This window comes from Chroicocephalus ridibundus, chromosome 2 (assembly GCF_963924245.1).
Source record: "Chroicocephalus ridibundus chromosome 2, bChrRid1.1, whole genome shotgun sequence".
In the NCBI taxonomy this organism is placed as follows: Eukaryota; Metazoa; Chordata; class Aves; order Charadriiformes; family Laridae; genus Chroicocephalus; species Chroicocephalus ridibundus.
This window is the reverse complement of record NC_086285.1, coordinates 32,718,929-32,732,852: the sequence shown is the minus strand read 5'-3', so window position 1 is coordinate 32,732,852 and position 13,924 is coordinate 32,718,929. Positions and strand designations below refer to the sequence as shown.

The 13,924-nt window shown below is 36.3% G+C and overlaps 1 protein-coding gene across 3 annotated transcripts in view; it reads left to right on the top strand.

The window, feature by feature from the left end:
• CRPPA (CDP-L-ribitol pyrophosphorylase A) overlaps nt 1-13,924 on the top strand; it is a 118,029-nt gene that overhangs the window by 61,143 nt on the left and 42,962 nt on the right. For all 3 annotated transcript variants that reach the window (XM_063324945.1, XM_063324944.1, XM_063324943.1), the window contains exons 6-9: nt 908-1,005; nt 4,484-4,573; nt 5,326-5,418; nt 9,152-9,280. In XM_063324945.1, the coding sequence (XP_063181015.1) occupies nt 908-1,005; nt 4,484-4,573; nt 5,326-5,418; nt 9,152-9,280 (410 nt within the window). The remainder of the gene's footprint in view (nt 1-907; nt 1,006-4,483; nt 4,574-5,325; nt 5,419-9,151; nt 9,281-13,924) is intronic.

The window sequence follows — 13,924 nt, the reverse complement described above, 5'->3', positions numbered from 1 at the left end:
TGGCTACCCCAGAGATGTTGGAAATCTTCTGTTTTGGTCTGCATATTAATTCAACATCTAAAGGATAAAATCCTGAATTAGAAGTGAGAGTTCCAGACTTGGATTATTTTTATTTGTTTGCTTAAAGAAAGGATAATGCTCACTGAATCTTGAAACTGTAGTCAATAACAAGAGAGAATATTAATTTTCTGAAATATTTGCTTTATGGAGTGGATCAGGCAATAACTTGAAACTATTGTTCTTGGTATCAACAAGATTATTTTTTTTTCCCTCACCAGTAAAAGGTCTAAGATGATCCCTCTGCCAAGATCTTTGTCAATGACTGCATTTTTTTTTATATTGAGGTGAACAGTTATATCTGCTGCTTCTCTTAACAGTATCTTCAGTACTTTTTTTCTTTTTTTTTTTTCATGTGTTATGTAGTATATATTGTTGGGAAGAGGATTTATATTATCTGGTGTCTCCTGGGTTTTTTTGCTTTTCTCAGTATTGCTTACACAGCATTTAGTGATCTGTTTAAGTGATAAGTATTATGAGGATTTCAAAAAGTTATTTTCTTGGTTGTCATCTGGTGTCGGTAATATGGACCTGAACAAATACCTTTTCATAGAAGTCCCGTATTTACGTGGGCTTTGGGGACAGGCCTTATGTCATGTTTCATGTTGTACAAAATCATATAAAATATACTATGAATTTTATATTTGGGATTGTATATTTATGTTATATAAATTATGTCGTTGTAGTAACTGTGCCTTGAAATAAGTCGTCTTAAAATTAAATTTGCAGCTGTTGAAAAGGTTCTGTCAAGAGACAGCATTGTTATGAATTAAAGGTAATGTTTAGAAGATTAGTAATTTTGATTGATTTATCTTTGCATGAAATACTAAGGTTTTTTTCTTGATCACAGACAACCTATCACAACAAGTTTGTGTTATTACCGATGTAAAGGAAGTGGTTGCACAAGTAGGTTCTCTCCTTCATGAATCTCTGCAAAGCCAAATAAAAGTAAGTGCAACTCTGTGTCTGTAAACTGTATGATTAATTTAATGTTTCTGGTAGCCACAACTCTTAACAAATGGTCTAAATAATGTGAATACAGAAACAGACCTCCAGTGTCACTGCAGTATTTATAACAGGGGATTAACACCAGGTGTGGGAGTAACCAAGAGAGAAGCATCTTCTGCCCAATTATGCTGTAGAGGGAGATCTTACAGATCCTCTTAAAATGTATATATTAGATTAGAGGAGAAATTGGATCCAGACAACAGAGAGGCCATTTTCTTTAGATTTTATGAATTCACTAAACTCGAATTGTTACAAATATGTTACAGAGGAAATGCTTTTGTTGCTTTGAAGTCTGCAATAAAGTCTGAAACAATTAAAGAGTAAATTGTATTCCTGCAGAGCTACAAATGCAAAGTGAAATTAATCAGACTTTTTGCAGAGAGATAGGGGTACGTGTCGCACATAGCGAATGCTCCTTGAAGCCTTTGGTGGACGATATTGATGGAATTTTCTATTGGCATTTAACTGCCTTTTCCTTTGTCATTCCTACTAATAGAACTATCACATATTTTAATTTTCCCAAAGGTGCTTAATATTTGGTAATTGCTTAAATCTTGACTGATCTTGTGGTGATTCTTAATTATATGTTATGTGATGCTATTACATCTTTCTCTTACCCAGAGAAACAGACAGGGAATAGCTGTTCAAAAATACAGGTTTCCTGATTTGCGTGATGTTACTTCTTAATAGTTTTATTCAGGTCTGTTGGTCTGCATTGCGTGCTTAGTTAATAGTAGAATGTTCTTCTGTAGCAAACTGTATTGCCATTTTCTATCTAGAAATGTCATTTGGCATTATACTTAGAGATTTTCTTTGGAAAGAATTGTATTTAGTATGGAAAATCATGCTTTATTAGATATCTACATTTAAAAGTGCAAAACTGAATTTTGCAGAATTGAATAAGATGTTTTCTTGTCTGAATAGCTGTATAATGGAGCAGAAGTATGTTTCCATTTCACTGGAACCAGATCTGTTGCTAGTTTTCCTTTTTTCTCTCCGTTTAAAGTATTACTGCAATTACTGGAAAGGCACCACTTACCCATATTAGAAAAAAAAAAAGTACTTCTTTAAATATTAACGTATCTATATCTATATATTATGCTTGCATATAACCACTATAACCATACTATGAGAAACACTTCCAAGCCTACTGGAAAAAAAGTCAAAGAATGCATTATGTTCAATCAGCCAACACTGTGACTCCAAGCTTAGCAACCTCAAATCAGACTGGCACCAAAACTGTTTAAAATTTACAACATATTTCCAGCTTTTCATTGTGAGCCTGGTTAACTGTTGGGTTGGTCGTGCACCTGAACCTATGGTGCATTTGAATAAAATACACATAAAATGACCACAAACAAGGTAATGAGGGTGCAAAGTGAAGGGATTCCTACTGATATGGGACTGAATTGTTTTGGTGGCTGTATTAGATCTGTTTATTTGGTTGATGATCCATGTTGTCTTTCATCGTAATTAAATTGATAGATAAATTTTTCTTCAGCACGTTCAAAATGTTCCTGCAAAGTGACACCTACCAAAGAACTCCATCAAGATCCCAGTCTTGTATTGTTCCTTGAGACGTCCATAGTCATTCGTTTTATCAAGCCTTAAATTGAAAAGTAATATTTATGTATTGTCTTGGTTTTAAACAGTAAAATCTGAGAGTTAATTTTTAAGCTTAGCAATATACAGAACTTCTAAATTTGAAGCACCTTAGAGAGTATGTATCTGGTGTATGATTTCTCAAGAGAAGCACAGTAACCTTGTGAGAGAGAGATTTGTCTCCGTGGGACATGATAGTTATTTTAAGCATGTTAAACGTACCACACTGAAAGCTGGGCCTTTTGAAAGGACTAATGGGAGGGTAATTGAGCTAAATAAGACACTAATTGGGGATCATTCAGTAGAGTACATATTATCTGAAATTTAAACTAATTATGGTCAATATTTTAACATTTTAGATGTTAAACTCTAGTTGTCCAAGTTAAATCAAAACTCCGATACACGAAATTAATTTTTAAATGTTTAGGAATACTTAAGCATCATCTGTTGTAATATCTCGAGGAAAAAAAAAACTCTAGGCTTTCACCCTTGAGTCATGTTCCATTTACCTTCTGAAAAGACTCTGGCATGCAAAATGCTCCTGTTCATCTAAGTCTGTGCAAGGTTGTGAAGGTACTGGGGAATTCTGACTTGACGTCTGCAGAAGTTCAAGCCAGAAGAGCCATGGAGTATTGCATTTTAAAAGTGCTTTAAGTAATTCTTGCCTTCTGTGATTTTTGTTTTTTTAAATCTCTTTAAAATACTAAACGTCAACTATTTGGGACTGCGTTACCAAATTTTCAGCCCAGAATGTTTCTAAAATCTTTATTGCATAAATATCAACTTTGGGCCTTCAAATCACCTTCCTTTGCAGACAAGTTAGATCCCCAAGTATTACAGAAATAAACAAATCAGCTTTAGATAACAGTGCAAAGCCTTTTTAAAATTTTTTTTTTGGTGCTTCTGTTGGACTGTGGATTAAGTGACATTTTGAGGGAAAACAGCAGTGTATTGCTTCTGTTGTTTGCTGCTATATGTAATATGTCTTCTGGGCTCATTTGAGCACTGGAACAGTGAGGTTTGCTGGTTTGATAGAAGCAATATGAGGATTTTTTTCTGGCCTTTTTTTCAACTTTTTACAATTGTCTTCAAAGTGTTATCTTCTCTCAGGAAACAAATTCCCCTTCCACTACCTGCTTTGCTGCTTTACTTAAGGCAATCCTGAAGATATAATGTAGTAGAATCTACTTTCTGTTTTAATTAGCATAAGATAATTTCTTAGCTGGTGTTAAAGGTTGCAAAATAAGTATGTCTGTGATCTATTTTAAAGTATTCATTGAGGAAATGCTTTTCAGGAGAAATTCTAAACAAGTCTCGTCATACGCAGAATCTTAGAACACCTGTTCATACATACTTAATTTATGTTTTTTGGTTGCATGGAGACAATATATATGTATTTGAACATTATAGATATTTTATCAGAATTAGAGGTCTAAAATCATTATATCACCTTGATCCTATGAACAGTGTTTCGTTGCTGGGAGCAGTTGAACATCCTAACACAGGCAGCAGGGCTGGTGTCTGATAGTTCCAGGGCTGGTGTCTGATAGTTCCAGGGCTGTTTCTGGAGTGGCTCCCCCTCGCAGTACGCTTCAGCAAAAACCTGCAGAAAAGTCTGCGAGGTGTTGGACTCCATGTTGCACTGTTGAGTCACCTGAAAATTTGAGCAGTTTTTCATTCTCATAGCAGAAATAATAATTGCCAGTTTTAAATCATTTGGATGAAAAAACTCTGCCATAATGGTGGAAACTTTAGCAGATAGTTAAGGCTGAAGTCAATTTTGTGATATAGTAATTTTTATCTTTTTTTAAATCAGGTTGAAGCTATGTCAGCATCTCTAAGCAAAAATGATAGCCATCTACAAAACATCCTTTCAGGACACTGCTACAATTTTGTTTGCGTAAATGTGAGTAGTAAGGATACATGCTTTTAGTTTTGCACTTAAGCTTATTAGTAATGGTAAATAATAATTACATATTTGAACAATGAGTTGTTTGTTATTTCTGTCCTCTTGGTGTATCCATTGCGATGTTTGGTGTTTCTGATGTGCACCAAACTAGACCTTTGAGATACTGGTCCGTTCTTTCTCTCCTGGTTCTGCACTTCCATCAGTATGTTGTTAAATCAGCCATGAGTTCTTGAACGAGAGGGGCGCAACTGAAAGTAGTTTAAAATTTCCTTTCGTAGATTTTTGTACTGAAGTGAATTGTCTCATGAAGAGCTATAGAGCTATGTCATACGTGTCGTCATCTAACTGTGCATTGCTACCATCGTCTGCATTAGCGTTTCCCATTCTGGACACGTGCCTGCCATGCAGTCTGTACTTGGGTCCCTGTGTGGGAACAGGAAGGTTTTAGATGAATCATATCTGAAACCAGTCAAGACCCTTAAGCTCGTTTTTTATATATTTTTATATGTATATGTTTGTATATATGTATATTTCTCAAGGGCAATGTCATTAATCTCACTTTTTTTCCAATAAGTATGACTTTACCAGACAAAAGCATTACAAATGTATTAAAACCAACCAACCAAATTAAAAGCCCCAAAACCAAAAAACGATGTATCTTTTTTTGGTAAATAACAAATCTTTGAATTCCATTTTATGAAACCATTGTTTGATGTTTTCAGTAATTCTAAACATTTATTTTCATTTAGGATAAAAAGTGTGCCATTCAAGAAACCCAACAACTTGTGGATGTGTTGGAAAAATCAAATATTCCTCTCTTATACCCAGTTGTCCTTATTTTGGTAGGTAACTCCTGTAAGTTACTATAGGAAGCATCTAGTGAAATATTTTAAAATGTTGGACTAGTTTTAAACTATTTCAAGAGATTGAATCCTAGAATCATCTAGGTTGGAAGGGACATTTAAGATCATCGAGTCCAACCATTAACCTAATACTGCCGAAACCACCACTAAACCATGTCCCTGAGCACCATGCCTGCCCATCTTTTACATACCTCCAGGGACGGCAATTCCGAGATTCTGCTAGCTCTGAATAAAATTGTAAAATTTAACTGTAAATTGGACTGTAAAGAGCATCATTCGCACTTCAGCAAATGTACTTCATGCTGTCAGGAAACAAACCAACACTAGCACATGACAATTTATTAGTTATATATTTCTGTAAAAAAACTCATTGTGGCTAGTCATCTTGAACTGTTAACTCCTGCTTTGCTGTTGTGCTCCATCTCTGCTGTGGATGCTGCAAATGATGTACTCTGCTTGAATGTTCAGAATTGAAACATAATTAAGTAGCTTTATTTTTTTCTATGGTGTGTGGTTTATTCAAAGTTTTAAAATTATTGTTGCTTTTCTGGTGGAAGTATTAAAAATGAACTTTGAAGTACTTTGGAATATAACTTTAATATGTACTGTACTTATCGAGATGTTCTATGAGTGAAGAATCTATTCTGGTAGAATTTTTAAAGCATTTCTGTCTGTTAAATTTCATGGGTGTGCAGATAAAGTTAGATATGTTAATCGACTAGGTAATACTACAGTGTTAAAAGCATGCTTCTTTTGTACCCAATTCATAGCTCATCTCAACCCTGGACTTTGAATTTCAGTGCTTTTTTAGTGTGACACATGGAATGTGAGAGCTTTGTTTTAATAATTGTAGCTATAAACATTCTGGACATAATATTTCCTGCGAAATAGGTATGCATGCAAATAATGCATACACAAGCTCACCATGAAGCTCAGGTTCTGCCCCTAAGATACTAGCTCTGGAAGTCATTGTAGAATCCAGCACCATTTTTAATGAAAGTGTACTTGCTTGAGCAGCCTGCAGCATGCACAAATTATTTAGGTGGACACCTTTTCAGATAGCCTCAGGAGAAAAGGATGTGTTTAAACCCTTTACTGTACTCCAGATCCATCAGTTGTTCCTTGAAATTTCCCAAAACTAGACAGTTGGAGAAAAGTCTTCTAACTAGGTAGGTGGAAGCAGTTGCTAACATTTAAAACATAGATACGCATACATTTGTTAAAAGTATCTTTAAAAAATGAAGTACTCTAACTATGAAAAGGCATTTCGTGCTACACCTTCAAATTTTATGGAGTTACCACGCTACCTTTTAGAAATACAAGAAGGAAAACATAGGAGAACTGGAAAGTATGTTTTAAATGACTGAAGAATTAGCTAAACAAATCATTGACTCATATTAATTACTGGGAACTACTTAAGTCCTTTAAACTTCCAATCCTTGAAACTCATTACAGATGGTATGGCTGGGGGACAGAATCTTCCTTTAGTAGTCTTTAATTAAATTCAGTGTTGGGTGCCCGCTTCACTAAGGCTTATGTGTGGGATTCTCTTCAGCTTTGTTCTTTGCTACATTCTTCATTTAACATAAAACCTGAACGCATTGTTACTGAAAAAGTCCTGTAAGACACTTTCTTTTGATGTAAAGGGCACATTAATATTTCTCAGGCAAACATGACTCAGAATTTTAAGCAATATGATGACATTTAAATGCATAGGGTTTAGGTACTAGCTGTATGAGAAACATTATTCTTTTCCACTCTCAAAAGTAAAACTGTTCCTGGTAGTGAAAAATTGAAAGGATAAATGAGGAGAACAGCTAACTGCTTCCATTCTAACCTCATAATCAGGAGCAGTCTAATGTAGACTTTTGTGTAATTGGAACGTTCTTGTCTATTCTTCGATTTCAGGACGTGTAACTTTATCGTGACAATCTGATAATTAAGAGAATCAGTTTTATTTTTCCTTCTGATATTCAGCTTCTTTAGTTGTAAAAATGACAGGTGTTGTTATTGTGCCAGATTGTCTGTTTAACCAGCCTGGGGAGAATTATCCCAGCAAAAGGATGAGCTTGCACTAGAAATGATGATTTCTGTCCATATTCCCGCCTATAAATTGCCACAGATTTCAAAAGTCTATCCTTTATCCTGGAGTTTTTTCTGGCATCTGCAAGTTGAAGCAGCAATTGGACTATTGTATCTGGACATAGCAGAAAAGGGAAGATTAATGTTACAGGAGAAATAGGAAGCAGAGAGGTAAACTTCATTCTGTTATTTGTCTGTATCAAACCAGTATCCTCTCCAACTCTGCTATAACCAGAAGAATCATTTTCTTAAACTGACATTACTTTTTCTGAGTAATACATGTCCATGTTTGTAGGCACTATGGATAGATACGATTTTTATTTTGTTGTTATTACTTAAGGTTAGAAAGAAGGGAATGGTACTCCTTCAGCTCTGTAGTTGCCGTTATTTGCATTTCAGTACAAAAGTAGGTTTGAGAAAAATCTCTTTTTAAAGCTGTGGAACAGGTTAATGGTAAACAGGTGTTAGGTTGTGTTCTTTCAAAATAATAGGTTTTAAAATTTCTTCTAAATAGCTGTAAATAAGAAGTACTTAGCCTTGTTTTGGGTAAAAAATAACAAGATAATAAGTGGTTGAAAATTAATCTCTGCCTGTGTAGTAGAAGACAATAGCTTTCCTCCTGGCGAATATAGACTGAGACAGTAAACAGCTTTTTAAAAAGTGTTACAAGGGAAAAATGAGTAAAAACCTATTACTGTCAGGATAAATTGAACATAAGGTACAAAGGGAACTTGGATTAATTTTCCCAAGCACAGAACTTGGGGCTACCTCTATACTCCTACCTCTCCGTAGTACTTACAGTTGAGTTTTATATCGAAGGAATCATTCAGCCAAAAAAATATTTTCTCTTTCTTTTAAGGGGAAAGGTAATTCTGCTATTAATAGATACTGAAACTTTATATGTACAAAGCAGCATCCTTAATTTTGATTTCTGCAGTTAATAGAACCTTTGTAAAGTAAACTGATTAAACTGGGGAACACGTAAGCCTTGGGAAAGGGTTGAGTTAGTTGATACCTCCCTGGAGATACCAGTTCAGGTCCTGTGAGACCCACCATGTTTGTGCAGCATCCCTGCTGGACGTGAGACCTGCCTTTCCCTGCCCCAGACCCCGGGACAGTCATAGCCCTGCCTTCTTTTGAAGTAGATTCTGGTTTTTAAACTTGAAGCATTATCTTGAAATTAATGCAATTTAGGCAACTAATATGCTGTACTGAAGAGGTAGTAAATTCAAAATAAATCTTAAAAGAATGCAGTTCCATTTTGAAAACCTTTCAGATGATTAGGAACAACACCTGTATTTCTCTAGTATCCTGATAGTAAAAAAAAAAAATAAATCTGTGAAAGCTAGAGCTTACCAAAGAATGTTGTTCATTTTCTGATTTAATGAAATATTTTTAATATGCAGTTAGAACATTGTGTTCTTGTGTGTTCTGATGTATTGGTTTCACTGTGCTTTGAAGAGAAATAACTTTCATGTCATTAAATATATAAGTAGTGAAATTTAATAATAACAGAAGCTGACTAAGAAAAACCCTTGTTAGCTTGTAAATAAGGTACTAAAAATTGGCAGTCTAAAATAACACACTATGGATTTTTTTTTTCTTTTTTTTCGTATTGGTTCCTTTGCAGGTGCACTTGGATGTTTCAGAAAATATTTATTTCAGCATTGGGATGGAAGAACTAACTAGGATCAAGAAATTTGCAAGAGAATTGAAAAAGAAAAATATTTTGGTTTATGGTCTCCTTATCCAGTATAAGGTATGTAATTCTTTTTCTATGTTCCAATTATCTTCTTTTGTGATTTATATGATTAATGGTAGAATCTTCATTTCAAACAAAATCAAAGGGAAAAAATATGACATGAAAAAGATTTTTTTGGAATATTCTTGCCTGTTCTTGTTCAAGATCCAGAAGAGCCTCTAGTTACAGGCAAAAATGTAAGCATTTTGATTAGAGAGGAATAAATTGTAAACATTTTTTAGCAGTACATGGAAATGTCAGGGCCCTTTTTCTTTTTGCTCTTCTGCTTTGAAATTTGCTTTTGCAGCATTAAAAAAGTAAAAAATAGTAAAAGTACATTTGATCAGCGGTTCTGCAGAATTTTAAATTCCTCATCAAGACAGTGTTTGGTATGACAGAAAGGGCATGGCAGAGAGGTGTTGAAACAAACAGTGTCCATGTCTGCAATAGCTGAAAATTGCCTCAGCTGGAGGCAGAACGGGTTTGGACTCACAAAAGCTGTTCAAAATAAACCATTTTGCCTTGGAAACATGTTCTGCCAAACAGAAAAACAGGCTGCTTTGCCTCCAGTGCAGATACAGTCTTTGCAGCTTCTTAATTTAGTCAACAGTGAAGGAAGAAGTAAGTTAGATATTCAATGGAAATTTCAATAAAGAAGAATAAATGTAGTCTCATCTGGGTTTTTTTTAGGTTGAATTAGGTCGTTGAGTTTATATATAATTGATTGAACATGGCTATAGTTTTACATCCTTTTCTCATATACCAAAGACTTTGTTTTCCGTCTAAATTCTATGGCTTTATTAAGAGCTATGAGTATCGATACCTATCAGTTTATGCTTTTACAGACTTTTGACGCCAACAGAATATGAATAATGCTATTAATGACACTAGTGTGTCTCTCATTCGCACAACATAGAAGAGCATACAACTATTTTCAGTCTTCTTTCTGGTAGTATCAAACCCCATTTTTTCCAGGGTGAATTCTGGCTTCCTTTGGTAAAAATCATTTGAATAACTTGAAACATAGCTCTAAGAGGCACCTTATCATGGTAAAAAGTAACATTGCAAATACTACTTTAGAGTAAGTACAGTTTTTTTCCTTTTAAACTTAATTGGTTGTATATATGATTTTATAAGCAAATGGATCAAATAAACATATGTGGATAGCAATAGTTAGTAAAGCTGACTGGAAAAAAGAAAAGCCTTTTATAATCTTCAGTGGATTTTTGTGACCATGGCACCAAAACATTTTATCAATAACAGGCGTGTTTAACAACAATATGAGATCTGAATGGAAATTCTTGATCTGTGGTGGGTAAGAGCATTGCAGCAGAATGCTGCCTCCATTTTTTTGAAAAGAAAAAGCTAGAATGATTATGTAAGATCACCGCAGGCAGAGTCGTCATTTATTAGCGTGAAAAAAGTATTCTGTAGAGTAAAACACTTTGCAAAGTAAGTAAACTTCTAGCTATCTTGTTTTAAAATGGCTTTAAAACATGTCCTGCTCACAAAGGTGGGGATATAGCCCTGAGTTCCTGCTTATCGGTGTTTTGATAGATGACTAAGAAATAGGTTATACACATCATGTGTATGTATGTTATACAGGTATCAAGTTTTCTTTTGGCTGCAGATCTACAAAGAACATAATTGTTTCTAAGTGATGACCTATGGAAAGACTTGATATATGAATCTAGAAATGATGTAACCCCAACTTTATTGCTGGTCTGGGGGAGAGTGAGAGGTGGTCACTGTGATAGAAAGCAATTTATTAAGTGAAAAGACATCTTTAAAACAGGGTTTGTTTGTATTTTTACTTCCAAAGCATGATTTGAGAGTCACCGAGGTATTTTACTTTTAGTACAACCTATTAGCTAATAGGTGAATCCATAGATGAATTCCATGCTTGAGGATTGAAAGACGAATTTCACACAGGCATGATGAGGACGTGGAAACACAAAAAGCACCTGCCGCTGTAATGCAAGTTACTCAGCCTGTCTTTCCAATAATTTCTGTCAGTATCCAGTTTGCAGAAGTCCCTCAAAGTTATAGTTTATTTCAGGAAGAGAGTGATGACAGATTACTTCATGGAGCTTCCCTCCAGCTGACAGGTTTGTATCATCACTACCAGGCATGTATGGTTGATATACACACATTTACTAATTCAAAAGCAGAGATAAAAGGTAAGGGACATTTATTGAGACACATGACCATGGTAATACTGAGGTGAAATTATTTTATGCTTAGAAGGGTTATATGATTAAGAGGGTGTGATGATAGGTTGATATAAAGGAATATGAGGGCACTCTTTAAGATTCTGCATTAGAAAAGTAAATTTGTTGAAATAAATATTTTTGAGCTATGTAGTTGTTTTTTATGTTTTGGAAATTGAAATGAAATGCTTTTGGAACCTAGGAGCACATTTTTGACAGTATTGGAAGAGATGTGAAGCCCTAAGAAGAAGCGTAGGTCTTCATTTTCTTTTCCTAAATGCAGTGTTTATTTGGTATTTAGAAACAGATATCAAATAGGTCTGTAAATATTTGATACTCCAAGAAGCTGATCAGGAAAAAGAAAGCAAAAGACTTTAATGTGTTTTATAAATGACCTGCTTTGTACCTTCCATTTGCTCAAAATGAGTGCATGTTCACAGCTTGTACGTAAATAGTTATTTCTGCCATAAGCATCATGCATAGAATACCAAATTATTGATAAAGAGATTGGATCCATTCCATAACAGCTCTAGTTTGCATCCTGAACATATTGTCGATTTTAATTTCACTTATGAAAATATTTTTAAAGACAGAAAGGATTATAGTTTCATGGAGAAGAATCATTGTGCTCCATCAGTATTTTCACACACACAAGCAATTACAGATAACTTTCTGACCCACCTTGATAGTTTTGTCTTTGATTTTGTTTTGAAATCTCCAGCAGCTCATCATTCATTCATATATTTGACCGTGTGAATGTGTGGAAATCTTATCAGGCTTTGTTCAAAAGCTGTGTGATCAAAACCATTGGTCTGTCTGGTTGATTAGATGATCAGAATTTTTTGTCTGTCAAACTTGCTCACGTGAAAGCACATTTACAGTAAAGGCACTCAAATGAAGCATTTTCACAAACTAACTTTGCAAGGCAGTACCAAATTCCCAGTCTGAGGAGGATGAGCTTCTTAGAAAAATAATTGGTAACCTTTTGGCTTTTCATTAGATAACTGCATAGTTTTTTATCAGAGAAAGGTCAGAAAGTTGCTCCATTTGTCTCTGCAATTACAGCTTCTGGGAGTTTTAACAAGCTGCACAGAAAACTATGAGATTAATGTTTTATGCCTTTCACACATGAACCTTTTTAGGTTTATTTCAGCTATTGAACTTATAATTGGAGAAATCAGAGTTCTCCCATCACCTTTGTCAGCCAGAATGATTAAGTCATGTAAACTTATCTTAGAAGTCATGTCTTCGTAAAACCATCTTTAATCTTCCCTGCATTTATAGCCCAGTTCACCCATTCTGGCAATGCTAGTGTGGTGGGTTGACCCTGCCTGGACGCCAGGTGCCCACCAAAGCTGCTTTATCACTCCCCTCCTCAGCTGGGTAGGGGAGAGAAAATATAATGAAAGGCTCATGTGTCGAGATAAGGACAGGGAGATCACTCAGCAATTACTGACACGAGCAAAACAGACTCAACTTGGGGAAATTAGTTTAATTTATTACCAATCAAATCAGAGTAGGGTAATGAGAAATAAAACCAAATCTTAAAACACCTTCCTCCCACCCCTCCCTTCTTCCCAGGCTCAACTTCACTCCCAATTTCTCTATCTCCTCCCCACAAGCGGCGCAGGGGGACGGGGAATGGGCGTTGTGGTCAGTTCACCACATGTTGTCTCTGCTGCTCCTTTCTCCTTAAGGGGTGGACTCCTCACACTCTTCCCCTGAGGGGTAGAGTGGGGTCCAGCGTGGGGTCCCTCCCACAGGAGACAGTCCTCCATAAACTTTTCCAACATTAGTCCTTCCCACGGGCTGCAGTTCTTCAAGAACTGCTCCAGCATGGGGCCCTTCCACGAGGTGCAGTCCTTCAGGAAGAGACTGCTCCAGTGGGGGTTCCTCACAAGGTTACAAGTCCTGCCAGCAACCTGCTACAGCATGGGCTCCTCTCTCCATGGGTCCACAGGTCCTGCCAGGAATCTGCTCTAGCACAGGCTCTCCATGGGGTCACAGCCTCCTTCAGGCACATCCACCTGCTCTGACGTGGGGTCCTCCACGGGCTGTGGGTGGATATCTGCTCCACCATTAACCTCCATGGGCTGCAGGGGGACAGCCTGCCTCGCCATGGTCTTCACCAGAGGGTTCTGGGGAATCTCTGCTCCAGTGATTCCCCACCTCTGCTCCACCTCCTCCCCCTCTTTCTTCACTGACCTTGGTCTCTGCAGAGTTGTTGCTCTCACATCTTCTCACTCCTCTCTTCGGCTGCTGTTGCGCAGCAGTTTTTTCCCCCTTCTTAAATATGTTACCCCAGAGGTGCTACCACTGTTGCTGATGGGCTTGGCCTTGGCCAGCAGTGGGTCCATCTTAGAGCTGGCTGGCATTGCTTTTGTCGGACATGGGGGAAGCTTCTAGCAGCTTCTCACAGAAGCCACCCCTGTAGCCCCCCTGCTACTGAAAT